The 21,628-nt window shown below is 40.0% G+C and overlaps 2 protein-coding genes across 2 annotated transcripts; one reads left to right on the plus strand and one right to left on the minus strand.

Annotated features, from left to right (window-relative positions):
- Positions 1-4,301: 4,301 nt before the first annotated feature.
- On the plus strand, positions 4,302-5,034 carry LOC129727262 (NTF2-related export protein). The gene is made up of 2 exons (XM_055684907.1): positions 4,302-4,488; positions 4,562-5,034. Exons 1-2 carry the CDS (start codon positions 4,468-4,470, stop codon positions 4,958-4,960), a joined length of 420 nt encoding a protein of 139 aa, XP_055540882.1. The 5' UTR covers positions 4,302-4,467; the 3' UTR covers positions 4,961-5,034.
- LOC129727261 (gastrulation defective protein 1 homolog) lies at positions 5,016-7,229 on the minus strand. Its single transcript, XM_055684906.1, has 2 exons — positions 6,999-7,229; positions 5,016-6,940 (listed from the first exon to the last, which is right to left on the minus strand). The coding sequence occupies exons 1-2, from the start codon at positions 7,081-7,083 to the stop codon at positions 5,058-5,060; spliced, it is 1,968 nt and encodes a 655-aa protein (XP_055540881.1). The 5' UTR covers positions 7,084-7,229; the 3' UTR covers positions 5,016-5,057.
- Between the last annotated feature and the right edge of the window lie 14,399 nt (positions 7,230-21,628).

The raw sequence follows: 21,628 nt of genomic DNA on the forward strand, positions 1-21,628 counted from the left end.
GCCACCAACAACTTTCGTTTTTTTCTGCTTCATAATTACGAGTTATGATCAGTGATCAGAAATGAACAATAAAATTCAATGACATTTTTTTAGCCTCGGCCCGTTAAAGGGTTAGGTAAACTTTTCGGCGGCCTAAATAGGTGATTTGAAAATGAAAAACCACTCCTCTTAAAAATTTGCGAGAATTCCGAAAACCGCGTAAGTAAAAAAAAATCGTGTAAAAAGACCGTGAATATTCTTTATACTACCTTACTTATTTCATCTGTATATTTTAATTGTTCCTGCGGCCTTGTTTCACTGCCGACTACCGACTGGCAATGAACATCCATCGCGAGAGGGATAGATCTAAAACCTAAGAGTATTACACACGATTTCACTCAGCTGATCAGTTTCATTCGTTTAGGGTGAAGTCCCGGTTAGTAAAAGTTGGCACTCGAGGTGCACCAACAGAACTATCTTGCGACTATTTGCATGTCGCATCACCAGCAGCAACTGAAGCCACGTTGGTAATTGGCGCAAGCGAAATGAAGAATGCACTATGCTTGGGATGGGATTACTATCAGTAACTACTTATAGTTATAGGTAAGGAAAAATATCATTAACTATTAGTTAAGTTTTGAGCAAATAAGCTATGATGTAACTTCTTGCACTGAAAAATCCCCGACAAATAAATTTTCTCATCGATGTTTATCATGGTGGTTATTTTATTTTTGTTGCAATTAAGTGTTATTTACCTATATAGATTCGAACATGTTATGTATATGAAAATAACGAGAATTCAAACGGCTTTGATTCAAATTCTGATCAATAATTACTAATAAATAGAAAGGTAAACCGTCTCAACGCTGACTGTCACTTTTTTCAACACCTGTTGATTCCTACAAGTGGTCCTACAGAATTATTGAGGAAGGCGAGAGTTTCGAAAAAATCTGATTTATCTAATTATAGTAAAAAAGCGTGCGATATGTCTTGACGTTTAGTGATTGGAATGGCAGTTTCAATAGTAACTATCATAGACCACAATTTGGGCATGAGGGTTGCAAAGCCTCAAAATAAAAAATAAAGGAAACGAAAACAAAATTACAAATGAGGAAAACGTAAAAAGAGTCGCCAACTTTTTAGAATTATTGAGAGTGCAAAATGATACGTTGCTTCTCGGGAAAAATATTGGAGGGGTAAAAAATGCCTTGCCTGGGTTGAGAACTGTAAAGGAACAAAATGGTATATAATAATCATACTTTTGATTACATTAACTATGATAATTCGATTTTCATTCTGAAGTGTTCGAAGTTCGAATGTTCGAAGATTTAAAACGGTAAATCCATTTCCAACTTCTTCCCAAGGTGAGGAGAGAAGCTTTCCAGCTTTTTTTTATTTTTCAAATGAATTATTTAAAAGAAAACAATTATACAAGCAACCCCGGAACCGGAACCAACAACCAGACCCGCACGATACTCTTTGGGCCCGAGACAACTATATATGCCAGTCCGTAATATCTCGACCCAGCACACAGGAATGGCATCGCTGTCAACTACCATACATTTGACGCGTTACCAATATCACTGGCACTGGCAACCGAAATATGGTCAGTTTACCCTTATCTTATGTTGGATCGGGCAAACCGGCTTAATGTTGACTGCAATTATTGATAGCATATCAGACAGTTTTAAACAATTTCTTAAGGTTTTTACATGGTATGTGATATTCTAAGTGATATTTAGTACATTAATTGTGTCCGAAAACAAAGTGAAGCAAGCTGTGACAGCAGAGAAAGTAGTTTTGAGATAAACGGTACAGAAATAGATGTTCGTAACGCTTGAAGGCTACCATACCATTCCCTTAGCCCAGCAGCGGAACATATTGCATATGCTGCTTACCTACGGCAATGGAAAACCATCAAATAACAAACCATCCTAGCTTAAGTTAGATTTAATTTTAGCTCGTAGTCGGCAGCGAGGATAAAAAATTTGCTTTTAGTTGTGAAGATACTTTAGAGAGTAAGAAATTAGATATAACTGGCGTTGTTAAACATAATTTTTGTATTTGTGCCGTGTCAAATAAATATTAGAAAAAAATATACTGGCAAACAATATTGAGGAGAGCTAGACATGAGAATTGATCCTGCGTGCTGACCTTACTGAGCTCCGTTATAAATCGCCGTATTGCTGAGAAGCTTCTCTCCGCCCCTTGAGAAGATGTTTGAAATGGATATATATTGCGGTAACCTGTAGCATCTCAGCGGAAGTCAAACTTCTTCCGGTAACCTAAAGTGGCCAGACGTCCCTTCGAATGTTTTCATTGTACAGTAAGGTTTTTAACACGGTTGCTTTCTTCAAAAACTCAAAAATGGTATAAGATATCGACTTCGTTCCAATCACGTTTTCCGTTCTAGGACAAAGATTTCAAGAATAAACGCTTTTTTGGTTTAACCCTCTAGTGCCCAAATTAATTTCTAGACGGGCTTCGGTAAAATCACTATGAATCATTAAAAACACTTTTGAAGTATTTATTGAAGCTTTTTAGAGGTTTGACTGAAGCCCGCCAAATGGCGACTTCGGGCACTAGAGGGTTAAATATCGAAAATTTGTTATATTGCATTTTGGTCTTTGGACTGACCACCACCATATTCAGTCAAAGTTCGCACGTTTTGGGACGGTTCTCTACGTTCTTTTTTTAACTCAATTTAGTCTTTTTTACGCGGTTCCATACACATTTGGAACGTATCCCCGCGTAAAGAAACCTGACTGTGTTTACTATACTTTAAATTTCAAATACAGTATTGATGCGCTTGAAATGGAACACCAACATTACAATGTTACTAATAATTAAGATAAATGTTACGTTACATTTTGATTACCTTGAAATGTGCATAATTAATAACAATCGCAACGTAACAATTACATTACCAAAAGGATATTTCGTTACATTACAAGTGAAGCATTTTTGTTACATATGCAATGTACAATGTAGGCAATGTACGTTAAATACTGTTACATAACAATGTTACCATTTTTTTAGTAACAGTTATGTTGTAATTAGATAACTTTGTAACGTAACAATGTAACTTCTGTGTTACAGAACAGCAACATTGTGTTACATTCAATGTTGACCGGGTAGTGTATCTTCTGCCTTAGCTGCTTCATTAAAAACCGCAGCAATACGGTTCACTGTTACCCGGGAACTGTGACTTGAGGTTTTAAATAGTACACATGCCAAAAAATCCATAACCGTTCTCATATCTGGGGGAACTCTAATACACAAATAAAAAACAGTTTTTTCAAACAACAATACAACACGTTTTTCCAAGTCAAAGTTGCTCAATTTAGAGTAAAATTGAAGGAGCGTGTACGATCGGTTGCACTTTGGACGCAATCCGGATCCAGAAGCGTGAAAAACAAATGTTATCCGATCGGTAGCTCTAGTATCACGAATGCCAATCCTAAACACAACAATAAAAAATCACTTTCGATATTATTGCCGACAATAAACAACAAACAATAAATTTGATATCCGGAGTGATTCGCGATTAGGGCTCAACTAACAAAATGTAAGCGAATCGTTTTATTACACCATTGGTTCCGAAAAGACTTACAAAATTCATGGCAGGAATCCTTTTTTTTTGTATAAATCGATAAAATTATATAAATCAAGTTTTCAGTGAAGGGCGACAAAACAGTTTACCCAAAACAAAAGATACTTTGGAACTAGGCTCTTTACTTTGTTTTGAAGCAACGGGCTTATTTGCGAAATATTTCGTAAACAGACGACAGTTAAGGGCGGATCAACTTTTGTTTTCAAAATAAAGGCGCATTTAAAGAGGCGCAACTGAAGAAAAAATAAAAACAAAGCGAAAGAAAGATGGGCGTATCTCGTTGTCAGAATGCTTTAAGGCGAAATAGAGGTGGGCGAATCTCGTTGAAGGCTTTAAGGCTCATTTGAAAAGGTTTAGAAGAAAAGCGCAGATTTTAGTCATAAATGCACAAATTTAATGATCTATATTTAGGAAACTATAAGACAGGTTTATTTTAAGTCGATTTTTGGTATTGATGTTAATGTTAGTCACTTCCTTTGAAATTACGATTTGAAAATGTACTTGCAAATTTTCAAACTGATATTCCCCAATGTTTGTTAGTTGCGCGCTTATCGCAAATCACTCCGGAATATTATTGCCGACGATAAACAACGAACAATAAAAAATCACACGAGTTTTAAGACCAACCCTATTCGATTTTCCGTGATTAGATCACTTTCAGTATCCGAGACGGGCATGTTTCAGAAGGGACAATTAATGTTAAACGTCAACGTAAAAACAAAGCGTCTCGTTTGTTGGTTGACTTGGATTTTTGGACCCGGTACTCGGTAGCAAAACGGATTATTCTACCTTGAATTTTGTTGATCTTTCAAACCGAAAAAACTGCTGTAGTAATTCCAGTTTAGGAAGCATACAAAGTAGTACAAATCACAAAAATGTCAACAATTATCGATCCGGTAAGTTTGCTGCGGTTATTTCTCGGATTCCATTTCATTAGGTTATGTGTGACGGTTTATGTTGTTTACGCAGGAACTACGCACAAAAATCGACACTGCCTGCCGGACGGCGGAAGAATTCACTAAGCTGTACTACGAAAGTGTGGACAAAAAGCGACATCAGATGGCGCGGCTCTACATGGATAACGGGTTGCTAGTTTGGAACGGAAATGGCGCAACCGGAAAAGACAACATCCAAAAGTATTTCCAGGAGTTACCCCGGTCGGAGCACGTAATGAACACTCTCGATGCGCAGCCGATTGTCGATGATGCGGTTTCGTCGCAGCTCACCTTCATCATTCAGGTTGCCGGTACGGTCAAGTTCCAGGATAATCCCACAAAACCATTCCAGCAGACATTCATGATTACGGCTCAGGGTGACAAGTGGAAGATCGCCAGCGATTGCTTCCGGCTGCAGGATGCTATTTTTTAGATTATAAGTGGAACAATGGAAATGTATACATATTTTAACCAGAAAAACGAATTGATCAAAAGAAACATTTTCAATTTAGTGTTTATTCAATTCATATTCATTCAGTTTTTGGCTTCTTACTGTCCGGTTCGTCCTCAGTGTTGAAAATCGGCTTCGGTTGGGTCTTGCTGTACGCCGGAGCAATCCAGTAGGGATTTTCAGCTGCTTCCTTAGCGTACTTCAGAATAGCTTCACGAGGATCTTGATCGTCTTCCACTCGCTTACTGAGACCCAGATTTCGGATAACGTAAGAAGAAAGCGTACCTCCAGAGCTTGCCACACGTCCGCCCTGACCGCTTGTGATTGGCAGATCTGGTCGTTTAGATTTAACCGGATCGAGGCGATCCTTTTCGAGTTTTTTACGATGCGAACGTGATTTTTCCTGGCGGAACATCGGCAGGGCATGCGGAGTGATAACTTGAGCGGCACCCACCATTTCCATGTCCTTCCGCTTGCGGTAGGTTCTGACGACGCACAGCTTCGCACCACGCATACTGCGCTTTTCGTCGTACAGACCGCGGATGATTCCGTTGCCACAGCCTATGAAAATCTGGTTAAGCTTCGGATGCCAATGAGTTCGGATTATATGCGAATCGGTGATTGGAATTTTAGTGACGGTTTCGAAGGTTTTAGTGTTGAAAAAGTACAGATTGGACAACTTTTGTCCCTTCGGCAGGGATTCTCCTGTCAGGATCATAGTATCATCTGGACTGAAGCAGCAGTCTGTGGTGTCGTAGCGTGAGAATAGGTTCTCGAATACGTGTAGAGGTTTTTTAAAAGCTCGCATGTCCCATAGTTTCAATGTTTCATCGGTTGATCTTGTGGCAAGGACTTGGCCAGCATAGGAGAATAGAACCGAGGAAATGTCACTACCTTTTGTGTGTGCATCTCGAACGCAATGCGTCGTATTAACAAACATTTTTCGGGTGTCCCAGGTTTGGATTGATCCATCACTGCACCCGGCAGCTATGAGGGTAGCGTCCCTGTTGTAGGCGCAAGTTGTTGGAATAGTTTTCAAACCGCCCTGGGCTCGAGTTTTAATTACATTTTTTTGTTCCTTTGATCTGGCAAATACCCACGTTCTGAGGGTAGAATCCATCGCACTGGTTAGAAACTCGTCCTTATTGATGAAATTCCAGCTGCCGCCAGTTAAACCGGCCACGTGCCCTTTCGTTTTAATCATGTCGGTTATGTACTGATCTCCCTTAACACACTCCATCTTCTCAAATCCATCCCGATCCAAAACTTTGGCCTGTGAACTACCGGACACCACTAAAATCATGTCTCCGGTGCCGGAATAATGCAAGTCCCTAATCGGGTGGTTCTCGCAAGGTTGCAAAGTGCGAAAACTTTTCATTGATTTGTCCATTCCGGAGAAATCCCAAAAGTTCAGATTGTAATCTACCGATCCGGAAGCCAACCGTACTCCGGACGAGTCCGCTGCAAGTGAAATAATTGCCTTCGAACCGTGGCGCATTTCAACCTCGTGTGAGTTTGGAATCTTATTTATCGGAGCGTCTTCATCAAAATCGTCATCATCATCATCGTCCTCGTCGTCATCACTGTCATCGTTGTCACTCCTATGTTTGCGTTCTTTTTTGCCCTTTACCTTTCCAGATTCTTCCTGTCCACCGGCACTGGTCATCAACGACGGCATCGGTCCGATCGTGTCGGATTCGCTATCCTCCCCGGCAGACGATTCGGAAGCGTCTTGTTGAATGGCATTGGTGTCATACTCCGCTCGCGGTGCGTTCTGTTTGGCCTTCTGTATCATTTCATTGATGTCGAACTGTTTGGCCTTCCGACCGAAGCCGCTAATACCCATTAGTTCCTGCATGCGGCTGTTCTCCAGGTCGGTGGAAATGCGATCAATATCGGTGTTGGAAGAGGACGATGGTTCAGCTGGTGCATCGCTGCGGCCGAATGAGCCAAAGCCAGAGGCTGAAAATTAAAAAGCGGAATGAAAATAATCTTTGGAGACTGAATGAGTTTTGCGTACTTGATGTTTCGGGAGCATTATTTTCTGACGAAGTGGGTGCTGTTTTCAGTTGGATTTTACCAAAAGTTATTTTTCCCTTGTTCATCGCTGATGTACGGCTGATAATTTGTAATTTTATGTTCACAATTTTTTACTAAGGTCGCATTATCGACCGCTATTCTGTTATTTTTATTTGTTCTGTCCGCTTCTGCTGTTCCTGTTGGTAAACAAACAATCCCTCTTTCGGTTTTTGAAGCAAGACACGAGTTGATGAATGGCTGCGTACTCGATGGTAACCCGAGCAAAAGTTGACCTTCAAATTCGTGTTGAACAGCACATAATATGAACGAGCGACACAGAAAATTATAACAAATTTTAGAAAATACGACTTTTTAAATACTACTGCTTACAGAAAGCCGAATGCAAAAAATGAAACATTATTGAAAGCTGTGGAGTTTGCCCAAAGGACATTCTTAAGTCTTCTAGATAAAATAATTCGGCGGATGGACTTGCGGATCGAACCAAACGGAACTGCTTAATGACTGTTGCATGAGCGGTACGTTAGATGGGGGTCAAACTGTGACGTAGATAACGTAGAGTTTGCGCCAATGTTAATCACGCCTGCTCAAACCCTGCAATCTGCTAGTTCAAGACACTCCAGAAGCTTCCTGGTGAGGAAGTCTGCCTGTTGCATCGACGTTGGGGCATAATCGACTCGTATCAGGTTAGCCTCCAACAGCTCCCAAACGAAGAAGTGCGTACCTCCAGAAGCCTCCAACAGCTCCCGAACGAAGAAGTGCTTAACATCCAGATGCTTCAGGCGTCCGAAGTCCTTCGGGTTCGATGCTATCTTAATTTTTAACTCATATTGTCATGGTAGGTGATCGGACCCACTGGCTTGAATCCGAGATCTTGAAGCATTCTGACTCGATTTCTTCATCTGAGAGTCGGCACTTTACAAATTCCAAGGACAAATTATCTCAACGTTACCAGTAGGTGGTAAATCACGTCTACCACGTTGATGACAGCACCCGTTCCCCGATATTCTCTCACCAGGCGGTCAAAACGGAGAAAATGTTCTTGGTGCCGGTTCCTAGTCGCAGCGCTAGCATCTGTCCTTTTAGGTGCATCCTACTGGCGATGCTTTTCCACTTGAAAACGCGGGCTAAAGCGTTCCAAATCTAGGCTTCTCCTGCACGTAGTTATTCCAACTGGAAATCGTGTATGCGAGACACCACTAACGACTTACACATTTTGTCCTGTTTTCCTATCTCTAGCGTTTATTCTTCTTAGCAGATTTTACGTCGTTGTTATCGCCGTTCATCCCGCAGCTCCAGCAGGTCAACAGCCTGCAATTCTACGCACTCGAGAAAGTCGTACTCCTTCAACAATTCACGCATACGGAACTTTCATGCCGTAAAGTTTGTCCCGTCGAAAAACGGGAGCATGAACTGGTCTGGCTTCGCCTCATCAGCCAAAATCTTCACTCGCGGTCAACGTTACTGGGCCCATAACCTAAATCAATTCGGCGGTTGGACTTGCGGATCGATCCAAAAGAATTAGGAAACGTTAGTTTTAGGGAGAAAACCAAATCACGTGTTTATTATTCAAAGTTTCAATTGGAAAACAGGAAATAGCAAAACGGAACTGCCTAATGACAGTTGCAAGAGCGGTACGTTAGATGGGGGCAAAACAGTGACGTAGCTAATGTAGAGTTTGCGTCAAGGTTAATATACTTATCACAAGATGCCGCACTTGTAAAACATAAAATCAACGTACATTTCAACACAGTTTTTTGCTTTTTGACGTTTTTTTTAGGAAAATATAGTTTTCATAAATGAAACCAGTGTTGAAAGAGGAAGTTTTTTTTCTAAATGTTATTGGTAAAAATTCCGATCAGGAGGAAGTTCTACTTACGGGAGGGCGTGTTTTGGAAATGTATTTGTAAAATTGTCATCGTTTTAACCGAGCAACGATTCCATGAAATTTTTATGAAAAATTCAACTCATGAACTTTTATTCTGACTGTTCAATTTGTCTCTCGAATGGGGTAGATCATTGGCAGGATGCAAAAAAATCCATCTTAAAACTTGAACCTTAAATTTTTTTTTAGAATATTTCTAAGCTCCTCGAATCAATCACCATTAAAAGAATTTTTAATCGAATTATCAGTCAACAAATCAATAAAGTATTTTTAGCCAAATCATTTTAATGGCAGCAATGAACATAGATAACCCTGTGAAGGTTTATTGTATTTTATTGAACAATATATAATATATAATATATTATTATACAATTTGAATTGATTGAACGTTGAATTAAAGCTAAACGGTGAGATAGCGAAGAAAGAATACTTTTTTGCCAAGCCGCTCATTCTATTCGCGTTACGACCGAAAGGATGAAGAATTCGGTAGATTAGGCCCCGTGCACCTATTTCCTGTTTTGTCATTGCGGCTCTCTGGCTAGCGATTCCACCTGAATGAAGAGATAGAATTGGAAACAAACGACCATTTTGAACGACTTGACTGTCTTCGGCTATTCGTAAAACATTTGTGTTGAGCAATTTGAGCAATCGTTGCACTCAGTTCACAATATTTAAGAAAATCAAATATGTTCACAGAATGAAATCTGAACTTTACATTCCAACTCCCACCTTACAGAGCGTACGCTTGAACGGCCACGGTCAGTTTTTCCAGCTTTTCACTTTACTACTAGACTCCCCACCCCGGTGTTCCGTTATCGTTTGCGAAACCCGGAAAAATGCTGACCGCGGTGTCGGACGATGTGCCGCGCGCGTTTCAAAGCACAGTATACATAAAGCTTATGTACGGCGTTTTTCGAATGCAAAAATATTTCACTCGTGAAGTCGGCGACTTTTACTTGTTGACTTCCATTCAGTGGGGTACCCTCTTCCCCCTTTTTTTACCGGGGGAAAGTATTTTAAAGCGTTTACATTTTCTTGCACTCTGGTTTCATTCTCCAGTTCTAACTTGACATTGACCTTGATTGCTTTATGTACTGGTATACTTTGAGCTAAATTTGAACTGACTGTTTTCGAATCCCGGGGCGTCCGTGATGTTTTCAAGGAAACCTGATGCGGTCAGTTGGAATTTGACAGGGCGTAGTGAAAACTATAATACAATGAATATCGCGCCCGTCCAAGCCGAGCGACCTTCGACGTTGCACGGCGTTCGTGTGTTTTCTAGGAGATGTGTTTGGAGCACGCATCGCACATACCGTGCCCAGACCCGGGGAAGGGACTTCCGACCGGCATATGGGACAACTTATACTGGTTAGTATGTAGCTTGCTTCTAAAGTTCAAAATCACTTACGTTCGAGGGCGTCACACTACAATGAAATGGAAATTTAAGCAGAAATCGTGCAGAGATTTCCACTGGGGACAGGTCAAAGGATTTACCTGGCTAGCAAATCGGTCAAAACAAAGGGTGACGGAAAACAAGGGAAAAAATTTATTACCGCGATCGTGTAAATAAAAATCCCTCCGGCTGATTATTTTTCTTGTAATGTCGTTAAATTTTTACGACCTGTGGTCTTGTTCGCACCGAACGTTATAATCCAGCGTCATGTCTCAAATTTAGTGCTATTCGTTATTTTTTTTCTTCTTTGGTTGGTCTGTTTCAGCCTCAACTGTGGCCCCCCTCGCTCAACGGGGTTTGATTTTCGTATGCAAAATTTGTCTTTTTCGTGATTAATTACGATCCTTCGATGGGCTTTCTGGGCTACTAAATTAGGTGCGATACTAGGCGGTGTTATTGCGCCCGTTTGGGCATTTTAATCGAGCAATTTATTTTCGTTCGAGGACACGCGCTTCCGGTGGTAACTTCAGTTTCAATTACGGGAGAGGTAACGCACCGATTAAATCGGGAGTAATTGTTTTGAAGTAGAATACTTCTCTAAGGAAGTTCGGCTACATAGTGATGTGAAATGAAAATCTAAAACCGAAAAAAGTGAAAAATATGTCCAATTTCAAATGCTAATAAATCGGTTAGTATTCGATGGATTTCCTTCGTTCTTGTAGCAATAAATTGGAAAAGCTTCTAAGATTCTTTCCAAAAGAAGATAATTGTAATTTCATTATTCACACTATTGTACTATTGAAAATGGTCAAGCCTTGTCAAAACGGAAAATTCGACCTCTGATTGGTCGTTATATGATTGCTTCCCAAGCACGGTCGACAGAATCATATACCTTGCAATTGAAAACATGCTATTTGGCCTATATAAGAGCCTGTTTCAGCCGAAGCCGCTCATAATAGTTCTAGACAGCAACAACAGCAGTCGTCCTTCCTTAGCAGCAGCACTAGCCCTGTTGTTGGTTACCACGTCTCAGGAGCAGCGCGGTTCTTCTCAGCGTGTGTCACCAGACTGCCATTATTCCCCCCGTGTTGAGGCAGCATGAAGATTGCCATTAGGAAATCCAATTTTGAAAATCAAAATGCCTTTTTCAAGGCAAATAAACAAGTCATTGAAAGTTAATAATTTTTGACAACGCAAGCAAGCATTCTGTGTTGAATCCTAGCAATTTAAATCTGTCGCACTCGTCTAATTTACTGAATGTGAAATAGTTTCCACAGTGCATGTTGTCCGTGTATCTTAATTCCCCCAATGTTAGGGCAGCTCAAATGTTGCGATCAGCAACCGATTTTGAACCGCAAAATGCCTTTTTCAAGGCAAATAAACAATCAATTGAAGGTTAATAATTTTCTGGCATCAACACAAGCAGACATTCTGTGCGGAATGCAATCAAATTCTGTTGTAGTTGTCTAATTTTTACTTTATTTAGTAAATCCCCCACTGTAGGGGCAGCGCAAACACTGCGATCAGCATAACCGAGTTTGAATAACAAACTGCCCTGTTAGAACGCATTCACAAAGACAGTTAGTTCGACTATGCAGAGCTAATATGAAGTCGATTCAATCAATCAGCATGAACAGAATTTCGTTGTCTCCCAGCTGCTAAGTTGCAACATGATGCAACACGCAACAGCGAGCAAACAAAATCACTTGATGTTACAAACCGCAATAGAATACGGATTAAAGCCGTTGCGTGTGTGAGAGCACCATCGATGTTTTTTCACTGGATACAAAAATCAAATGCGAATTGTGGAATAATTCGTCTAAAGAACATTAGAAAATGGTAAAACTGAACTGAAAGGCGTGGCCTATTTCGTAGCACCCTTCGGCTATAAAAGAGTGTTTCTGGGAAAACCAGCTTCATTTATCAGTCGTATGGTGAGCTGGATGGACCGTCCACAACGTTGACAGCAGTAGCAGCAGATATCAGCAGTAACAGAGGATAGCAGCGGGTTGCGCCTGTGGCTGCCTTCAAATTTAACAAATCACTTGCCCTGTGGTTGTCCACCACGTCTCAGGCCTCTGCCAGGTTGCAGCAACGCCAACGCGAGCGATCGGGCGAGATTTTTGCCGTACATCAGCCGGCACTTCCTCTAATGGAAAAGTTGGATCATTTTGTTCAGAAGAATATTACTGTCGGTAATATTACATAGATGCGATTGCATTATATCCGATATGGAATTGAACAATTGTTCTTTTGAGGACAAATAAAACACTTAATTTGGAGAGTTAATATCTTTGGGTACCAGTAGCAGTATGGTAACAGCCTCAGCGGTAGGTGCAGCCGGTATTTCCATGAGGCCGATGTTATAAGAAAGTAAATGAAAGCGGCACGGCGGAACAGTTCGGGTGTGCTTAGACGCGCGTCATTTTTCGTGGTTGATATTATTCCCCACATGAAACGACGCACTTTCGTACGATAGCGACGGTATTAGCGGTAGAAGCATTTGCCAACACTTACTCCAGTGAAGCCGTGTAAATTTTAAAAGTGAAAACACCTTTCTATTAGGCCAATATTTATTTACTAGGAAAAATGACTGACACGCAAGCAGCCGGGTTTTCTCTCTTGTAAAAGTATTTTACTTCAACCTTGCGGTCGTGGCTTTGCACACAACCATCCTGTGATTTTTTGACGTTGACTAACGTCTATATCGAAGTTAGGCCCCTGAATTTGAAAATCTAGTAATTCAACCAGGGAAAACCAGAGAAAAGTGGTCAGGTTTTGAGCGCCTATTTTGCAATCATCTATAATCAGGTTTTCGAGGTTTTGGCTTCAATCGATCAGAAATTCTTCCACGGTTAAATTTATGTAACAAAAACAAACTTTTGTTTGAGATACACTATTGAAAAATTGGTAATTAATATCGATTGTCTAAATCATACCGCGCAGCCAATCACTACCTCTCTTCCCAAGCACAGTTGACACTAACGGATACAATCGATCTGACTTTGTTGTTATTGTTGTTGTCACTTTCTGTTTCCGATGTTTATGCTGCTGCTAGCGGAAAAAACCTTGCAAATATGCATTTTTTTGTTGGTGTTAATATTACGACAGCGGCCGGCGCCCCATAATTCTGATTCCAAAACCGCACCAGTGACATGCGGACGCTAGGTGATAGCAGCTGAAAGGAGGAAATACAAAATAGTACCGGTCATCTCGTGCCGGTTTCACCCGTTATGCTGGTGGCTTTAGTAGTAAATGGCTACTGCAAAACACTTAAATGGCTGGAATTCTGGACGGACTAACCAGGAAACTATAATCGGCAACTGGCACCTTTTGTTGCCTCGAAATTTTGGTACAGAAGCGGCTAACTGAATTTTCTGTTTTACCAAATGCTGCTGCTAGCGGAAAAAACCTTGCAAAAATGCATGTTTGTGTTGGTGTTAGAATTACGACAACGGCCGGCGCAGCTTTCAAGAAACATTTATCTCTACCATTCCATCATCTATGTAGCCCCTCCTTCTTTCTAATTATCTGACGAAACCTTGGTATAAAACGTATCGTTCGAACGTTTCACCTCATCAGTTTCATTATTAAACCGTACCGGATACATACGGACGCTCGGTGTTAGCAGCTAAAAGGAGGAAAAACAAAATAGTACCGGTCATCTCGTGCCGGTTTCACCTGTTATGCTGGTGGCTGTTAGTAATAAATGGCCACTGCAAAATACTAAAATGGCTGGAATTCTGGACGGACTAACCAGTAAACGAGAATAATCGGCAACTGGTACCTTTTGGTGCCTCGAAATTTCATTACAGAAGTTTTGTAAAAGAAGCGTTGCAATTCCCTCTACTATTTGCTTCAATGGAATATATATTTTTTTTATAAGAATACGGTAGTCAACGTCATGCGGTCGTGTCTTGAATACCACCCTCCTACTTTTTCAATACGATACTTCCACTACACTAAAAGTACATGTGCCAAATGTTCGGTTCAGTAAAGTGTGTAAAACCGTGTTTAAACATATCCAAATTGATTTGGGTCCTGACAAACTTATTCTTGAAGTAGTATAAAATCAGTGTGATTTGAAAAAGGGTTTTTCGCACATTGGCGATGCAGGATCACTGCTAGTAACTGAATGCAAAAATGGCCGCAAAAATTATTGTGATGCAGAATTTTAAAAGAAGGATTTCCAAATTTTTTTTTCAGTCATTTGTAGTTTTGTAGTTACAATTATGTTGATATGTTCCTTCATAATTTTTTTTATTGTTAACAGTCCATAACTAACCATTGCTAACAGTACATTGTTCTCTTTTCGTATGTTCTCTTTTCGTATGTTGAAAATTGCAAGGTCGTGGACAATTTTTGAGAGTATTCATTCATAATAGTTTATTACTAATGATTACAACTGGATACGGTTTTGTTCTGGTTTGACAAGTAAAGTGCCCAGTTTTTGATGGTGATCATGATTCAAATCCCAACCTAAAGTCTCGTAAACTCCCAATGCAGAATCATCAGCTATATAAAATCTGTAAAATGCAAAGCGAGTCGAAACATTAGATCTCAACTAATGCACACTTTACAGTGACGCATGAGAGGCTTCCTTATGAAAAACCGCAGCATCCACTTTGCCCCTGAGAGATTCTGTCCGCGAGTTCTGTTACGATCTGGTGCAGTGAGGCACTAAAAATTGATTTCTCTCGTCAAACATGATTCGTTCCGATTGGGGAGTGATGAAGAAAGAGAGGAGTATGCATCGCAGCAGGAACGCCGTGCATCAGTGACGGACGTTTGTTTCCGCCCGAATGTGAACCTCACTCGCGCGCAAGCAAAACGGTAACGATAAGATACAGAGGCGAGCACCACAAGATGTAGGTTTTATCCGCGTGACACATTCTTGTCGGCTCGGGTTCTGTGGGTTCTGCGTGATTTCGGACGCTGGATATATAGCAGAGCAGACAGAGAGTGCGAGAGAAGATGGTGATAAACTCATTTTCCTTCGTGCTTACTAATGGGCAGAAAATTAACTTTTAATCTGGCGTTGTTTTTCGAAGTTTTTTCTGCTTCTAGTCAAGCATCATAAACTCAGGAAGAGCGTTCCGCCGCGTCTGGCGGAGGAAATTCCTTGATTCGGCGTGGAGAATGACAATTTTTAAGTCAGTTTCTTTCTGGATCAAATTTGACATGCGTAATTTTTCCAAAGGAAAATATTTGACATATGTTCTCGAAAAATCAACACAGCCCGGGAAAAAACGCTAGAACCGTGTCGTAAATTAACCTCCGTGCTGGTTGAGTTTATCAACCACTAAGATAGTTCCTTTGTTCGCACGAGTGTTATCGGAAAATTATTCAAATTAGGTTCTGCCACTGAAGTGGCTTAGCAAATGTTATTCTAGCAGGCAGCCACAAAACTTTAAAAGCTTTACCTTGTTGCCTTCCACCGAACGATGATTCCAAGGTGTCGCTTTTGTAAATTTTCTCTGCGCCCCGTCATTATCGAGAATGGCATTTGATAAGACACCAGCGCCGGAGGTTGAACAGCGTGTCCTTACTGTAAGTTAGTCTAATCGCGTCGTCACGAAACCTTTTAACCCCTGGCGGGCGTACGGCAACGCTAGACAAATTGCCCTTCTTCGTGGTTTATCTTGGTCCCAGTAGCACTGAAAATGGAAATTTTGACTAAATTGTTTTTTGATAACAACACAACCGTCCCTTCAGTTTTCATCGGATTCTCGGGCAAAAGCAGAACAGACGCTGGACCATGGGCACACTTCCAATTGGACACGGCAAATAAAAATAGATTTGCTCGGTAAATCACAATCGGCATGTCGACCTGCAGCCGTCAAAGGTCAAGCTATACATAACCAAAACTAATGCAATAGAAAACATATGGTGCCTACATGTGTTATGCTGCTCCTGTTCGACCAAGGCAGAATATAGTAAGGAAACAGGAAGAAATTGAACGGAAAACTTATTTTTAGTGTGAAATATTGTTTTGTGGAAATTTATTAGGAAAGTTACATCATTGATGTTGCGTGCAGCAGAATGAAAAAGGTAGAACTAACGAGAATCATTTCGGGTCGCGCAACACAAATCGAATAGATTTTATCTCGCCACTCAATGTTTACTCATTTTTCCGCTATCACCGTCATATTTCACTGGGTTTATATGTATTTTAATAAACTTTAGAATGAATATTCATTAGACAGGTGAACTTATTAATAATGGACTCGGGTGATGGCGAACAGCAAAAAAAAAAGCCAAAAAAAAGGGATACAAATATTTGCTATGCGTTCGTTCCATTCGTGAGCTCTGATCAGGCGGATTCGAGGACATTCCAGTATCCTTATCAGTAATGCTTTTGTGGTTTTTATATTTAGTGGCTCGCGGGTGCCGTCCGTTTCGTAGCGTGTGAAGTTGGCTATAAGTCATAACGAATGCTACCACAGCTGAGGGCGGTAAGATTATTGTATGAATCGGAATTGAGCATATTTTATTTAAATGTATTCAGCCATCACGGATTCCGAGCGGGTGGCCCGTTAATCCTTTGTACTTCACTGTGTGCTGTGTGCGGGGGCGTGTGGATGAGAGGATGTTTGTGTGTTCAGCGAATTCGTGCCATATACCCTTCTGAGACAGTTTTGTCAACCTTAGTCGCGACTGGAATACTATTTTGGAATGGATAAGTAAAGAAAATAAGGTAATGGTAAAGAATTAAATTATTATTAGTGTACTGGAGATACTTTATTATAGAAAAATCTTTGCGAAAATGAAACGCAACATTTGACTTCTAATTAAGATTCTTTAATCAGATGATATAGTGTGACATTACACACAATTTAAGTTTTGCCAAGATAATACTTTTCATAATCAAGGTCTGAAGGAAAAGCAAATTTATGATCGTTGGCAGTATGTTACTGCAAGCCAAGGGCAATGTTTTCAGCGCTCATAAAAGTTATACAAAAAATACGTTGATTTGAGTTGATATTTTAACACATTTTTGTAAACCAAAAGCAATTAAAAGATTATTCTGCTTTATTTTCTGCCCACGGCGATGGCGGAATGTGGAATAGAAGATTATCTCCATATGTAATCGCTACAAATTTTTTTTGTTGATTTGGTTTGTTATGAGCTCATTGAGCGTTTTAGATTCTACTAAGTACTAAGACGCTCAATGAGCTCATAACAAACTAATTCAACAAAAACGTTTAGCAGCGATATCAAAAATAAAACAAAAATTGATTGATTTCTACTATCACGCAAAAGTTGAATGGTGCGAAACCAGTACAAAATTGTGCGTTTTCAGCGCAAAAGGTGATGTAATTTGGAACCAGTACAATGATTGCGTGTTGGGCATAACGCAATTACTGCTCTAGCGTTTTTTCAATGTATTTGGCAGCTCCTAACTACTACACTTAAACAGTTTCAACTGGTATCAAGCAGCATTGCAAAGCGAGCGAGAAGCTAACCCTTTCTCCTCCTTTCTGCTTGAGAACGAGACATATGCTACGCTTCTCAAGTCTTTTGCACACACGCTTTCGAGATACTCTTTCTTCTTCATGCATTCCCCGCAGCAAGCACGCACCCCCAGTATGAATGACACTAACAACACTAGTATCAAGTATGTACAGCACGGGTATCTTGCTCATTTCGTAAAGCGACGAGACACGAGACCTTGCGCGTCGCAATACAAACCGAAAAAAAGCGAAAGAGCAACCAGCAAATTGTTTACGACGTGTCTAGTCTTGTCGCACCCGCACGTACATGGGAATTCTACGAGCGAGAGAGAAATTTCTCTCGTCGCTTGAGAAAAAAGCTGCACAGGATGAGAAATAATAATCATTCACAATTTACAAGTGTTGCCATAAAAAATCAGCAACGCTTTTGTGGCTTTGTGGAATGGAGGGTTTTCGGTAAAGCTACCGTTGATTACAAAATGTTGTGAACAGAATTTTGTTTCGTTATTTTTTGCAAATCATTCAATGGTACTTTCAAATGACCAAATCCATCGAGATAAATGGATCGAGCATTATAGCTATATAAATCTAGTGAGTTCACAAGTTGTTGTTCGCTGCTTGCACTGCTCCATGAGTAGCAGTCACTAATACACTCGACGTGAGAAATAAAGTGTCGATATATGATACATATTCTGATTTCAATCTGTGTCAATGTATTCGCAGTACAACTGTTGCGTTATCCTTTTCACACATTTATTGTGCGATTTTAGTGCAAAATTTGTGCGAATCGGGAAGACACAATGCTTGTACAAGACTTGAACTTTTGCGTGTACAAAACTGAAAAAAAGTATAGTTGAATTCAAACCAAACCTATTTTAAAGATTCTAAACTTTACTTTATGTAATATGGAATCTGACAATCTATCTATTCGAGAACAGTAACATGTATAGAGGTGGCGCTGTTTTGAGTATGCTGTTTTTCGATCCGAATGAGTGTTCAAACGTTATACTTTCCATCGAACCGGTTCTCAACCCAATAGTAGTGAGCGAAAACCTTCAGAGTGTACGTAAAAAATCAGTAATAGAGCTTTAGCCAAAGTGTAAGTGTGTTAGTGGTCTGCGGGGCACACAAAGTTTGACAGCCAGGCGAAAATGAACGTAGAATATACTGAGCAAGTTGTATTTTTCGTCGTTAATCGGAATTATAAAATAAAATGATAAAACATTCTCTGTTAAATGAATGGCATGATACAATATGTTCTCTGTTTATACGTTACAGTGGTTAAGTCTCGGTATCAAGAGAAAATACGGAAGACCCCTACCAGTTACAACAGAAAAATTTCTTACAGCACACTTTACCGAAAAACGTTGCTTATTTTGATATTGTCGAATACCTCATTCATCGTGAGAATACGTACCCACGGGAATGCTTTAAGGCCTTTCGAAGTCTTGATGCGTACAAAATGTTCCAAGCAGGATAGTTCCAGTTCATGGGATCTAAACTCGTAGACTCGATTATAACGATAACCTTATCACCAAAATGCTTCCGAAAGCAACTTGGAGGTAAATTTTGACTTGCAGCTCGTGTATGCCAAGTGATTAAATGTTTCAATCGTTGGTAAAGAACAGAAATACATGTTTCAAAATTTGTTGCCGTATGGCAAATTGGAATGTCTGCCATATGACTAAGCAAAGTTAAATCCAAATTCAACCTGATTCGTGTCAATGTTAGCAGTAATACTTGAAAGTTGGATTTTTTACCATCGGGCAAGTATGGTTCCGAATATTCGAACAATAATTGGTCAAACATGAAAGTATTCTAATTTTACCTCCAATAAAATGGCGGTGGCAAACTACGATGTGCTTCAAGTTATTAGCCTTCAAATCATCCCGTTTCAACGCGGACAACCACTTCTGTTGTCGTAAAGTCGATAAACGTATTCTCTCTTCCGTTCTGTGGACAATTGCCGAAAATCGACTGAATCGACATCCATCACGATCCTCACGAAAACTGTATGCAACCACCGCACGAATTTTAGGCACTGTAAAAGAATTTTGCATTTTATATTCTTCCGTCACATGAATCAATTATTTTGACACACATAGAATCGTTTTACCTCCTTCTTGTATAAGATAAATGATGAAAAGTAGTAAAAAACAACCGTAGAAATACTTTTTTCCTTTAATATTTACCTTTTGTGTCAGATGTTTTAACGGAATGTGTGCCCCCCAGAAGTCGTATGTGTTAGTGTGAAATGATCTATGGCGATCAAAACAATTTTTTTCATACACATACCTACATCAAGTCCCAAGTAACACACGTTGGTATAGAATAGTTGACGTTATCTATTCCATGACATCAATATCACCAGAAAAGCGCAAAACATGAAGGCTAGTAGAACAAGTCCCGATTACTGCATGAAAGCACGCCAACTTGATATAATTAAGTGGCAAAATACATCTCGAGTACTAATACGGCAATGCGCAAATCTGTTGCGATGACAACTGTTAACCAGCGCATACGCAAATGTGTTGTGTCTGCGCAGTGCAACTAGATCGACAATTGCTTTTATCAGTGGCAGTTTTAATTGATTGTAAAATGATGACAAAAAATAAAATTAAACCTTTCAAAAAAGAGTTGTTTTTTTCGCTTCAATATTGAAAATTGTTTTCGCATAGTTTCAACGTTATCTGGATATAAAATCTAACAAAACTAGAAAACGTTGTTAGATATACAATAACAAAAAAGTAGGAGGGTGGTATTCAAGACACGACCGCATGACGTTGACTACCGTATTCTTATAAAAAAAATATATATTCCATTGAAGCAAATAGTAGAGGGAATTGCAGCGCTTCTTTTACAAAACTTCTGTAACAAAATTTCGAGGCACCAAAAGGTACCAGTTGCCGATTATTCTCGTTTACTGGTTAGTCCGTCCAGAATTCCAGCCATTTTAGTATTTTGCAGTAGCTATTTATTACTAACAGCCACCAGCATAACAGGTGAAACCGGCACGAGATGACCGGTACTATTTTGTTTCCTCCTTTTAGCTGCTAACACCGAGCGTCCGTATGTATCCGGTACGGTTTAATAATGAAACTGATGAGGTGAAATGTTCGAACGATACGTTTCATACCAAGGCTTCGTTAGATAATTAGAAAGAAGGAGGGGCTACATAGATGATGGAATGGTAGAGACAAATGTTTCTTGAAAGCTGCGCCGGCCGCTGTCGTAATATTAACACCAACACAAACATGCATTTTTGCAAGGTTTTTTCCGCTAGCAGCAGCATTTGGTAAAACAGAAAATTCAATTAGCCGCTTCTGTACCAAAATTTCGAGGCACCAAAAGGTGCCAGTTGCCCATTATAGTTTCCTGGTTGGTCCGTTCAGAATTCCAGCCATTTAAGTGTTTTGCAGTAGCCATTTACTACTAAAGCCACCAGCATTACGGGTGAAACCGGCACGAGATGACCGGTACTATTTTGTATTTCCTCCTTTCAGCTGCTATCACCTAGCGTCCGCATGTCACTGGTGCGGTTTTGGAATCAGAATGATGGGGCGCCGGCCGCTGTCGTAAAATTAACACCAACAAAAAGATGCATATTTGCAAGGTTTTTTTCCGCTAGCAGCAGCATAAACATCGGAAACAGAAAGTGACAACAACAATAACAACAAAGTCAGATCGATTGTATCCGTTAGTGTCGACTGTGCTTGGAAAGAGAGGTAGTGATTGGCTGCGCGGTATGATTTAGACAATCGATAATAATTACCAATTTTTCAATAGTGTATCTCAAACAATAGTTTGTTTTTGTTACATAAATTTAACCGTAAAAGAATTTCTGATCGATTGATGCTAAAACCTTGAAAACCTGATTATAG

Source organism: Wyeomyia smithii, chromosome 3 (assembly GCF_029784165.1).
Source record: "Wyeomyia smithii strain HCP4-BCI-WySm-NY-G18 chromosome 3, ASM2978416v1, whole genome shotgun sequence".
NCBI lineage: Eukaryota > Metazoa > Arthropoda > Insecta > Diptera > Culicidae > Wyeomyia > Wyeomyia smithii.

Bases quoted from the DNA above. Each gene is read 5' to 3' on its own strand.
- LOC129727262 (XM_055684907.1), top strand. From the start codon at position 4,468: ATGTCAACAATTATCGATCCG. The intron at 4,489-4,561 runs GTAAGTTTGCTG...TTGTTTACGCAG, and splicing joins TGTCAACAATTATCGATCCG to GAACTACGCACAAAAATCGA.
- LOC129727261 (XM_055684906.1), bottom strand. From the start codon at position 7,083: ATGAACAAGGGAAAAATAACTTTTGGTAAAATCCAACTGAAAACAGCA. The intron at 6,941-6,998 runs GTACGCAAAACT...TTTAATTTTCAG, and splicing joins TAATGCTCCCGAAACATCAA to CCTCTGGCTTTGGCTCATTC.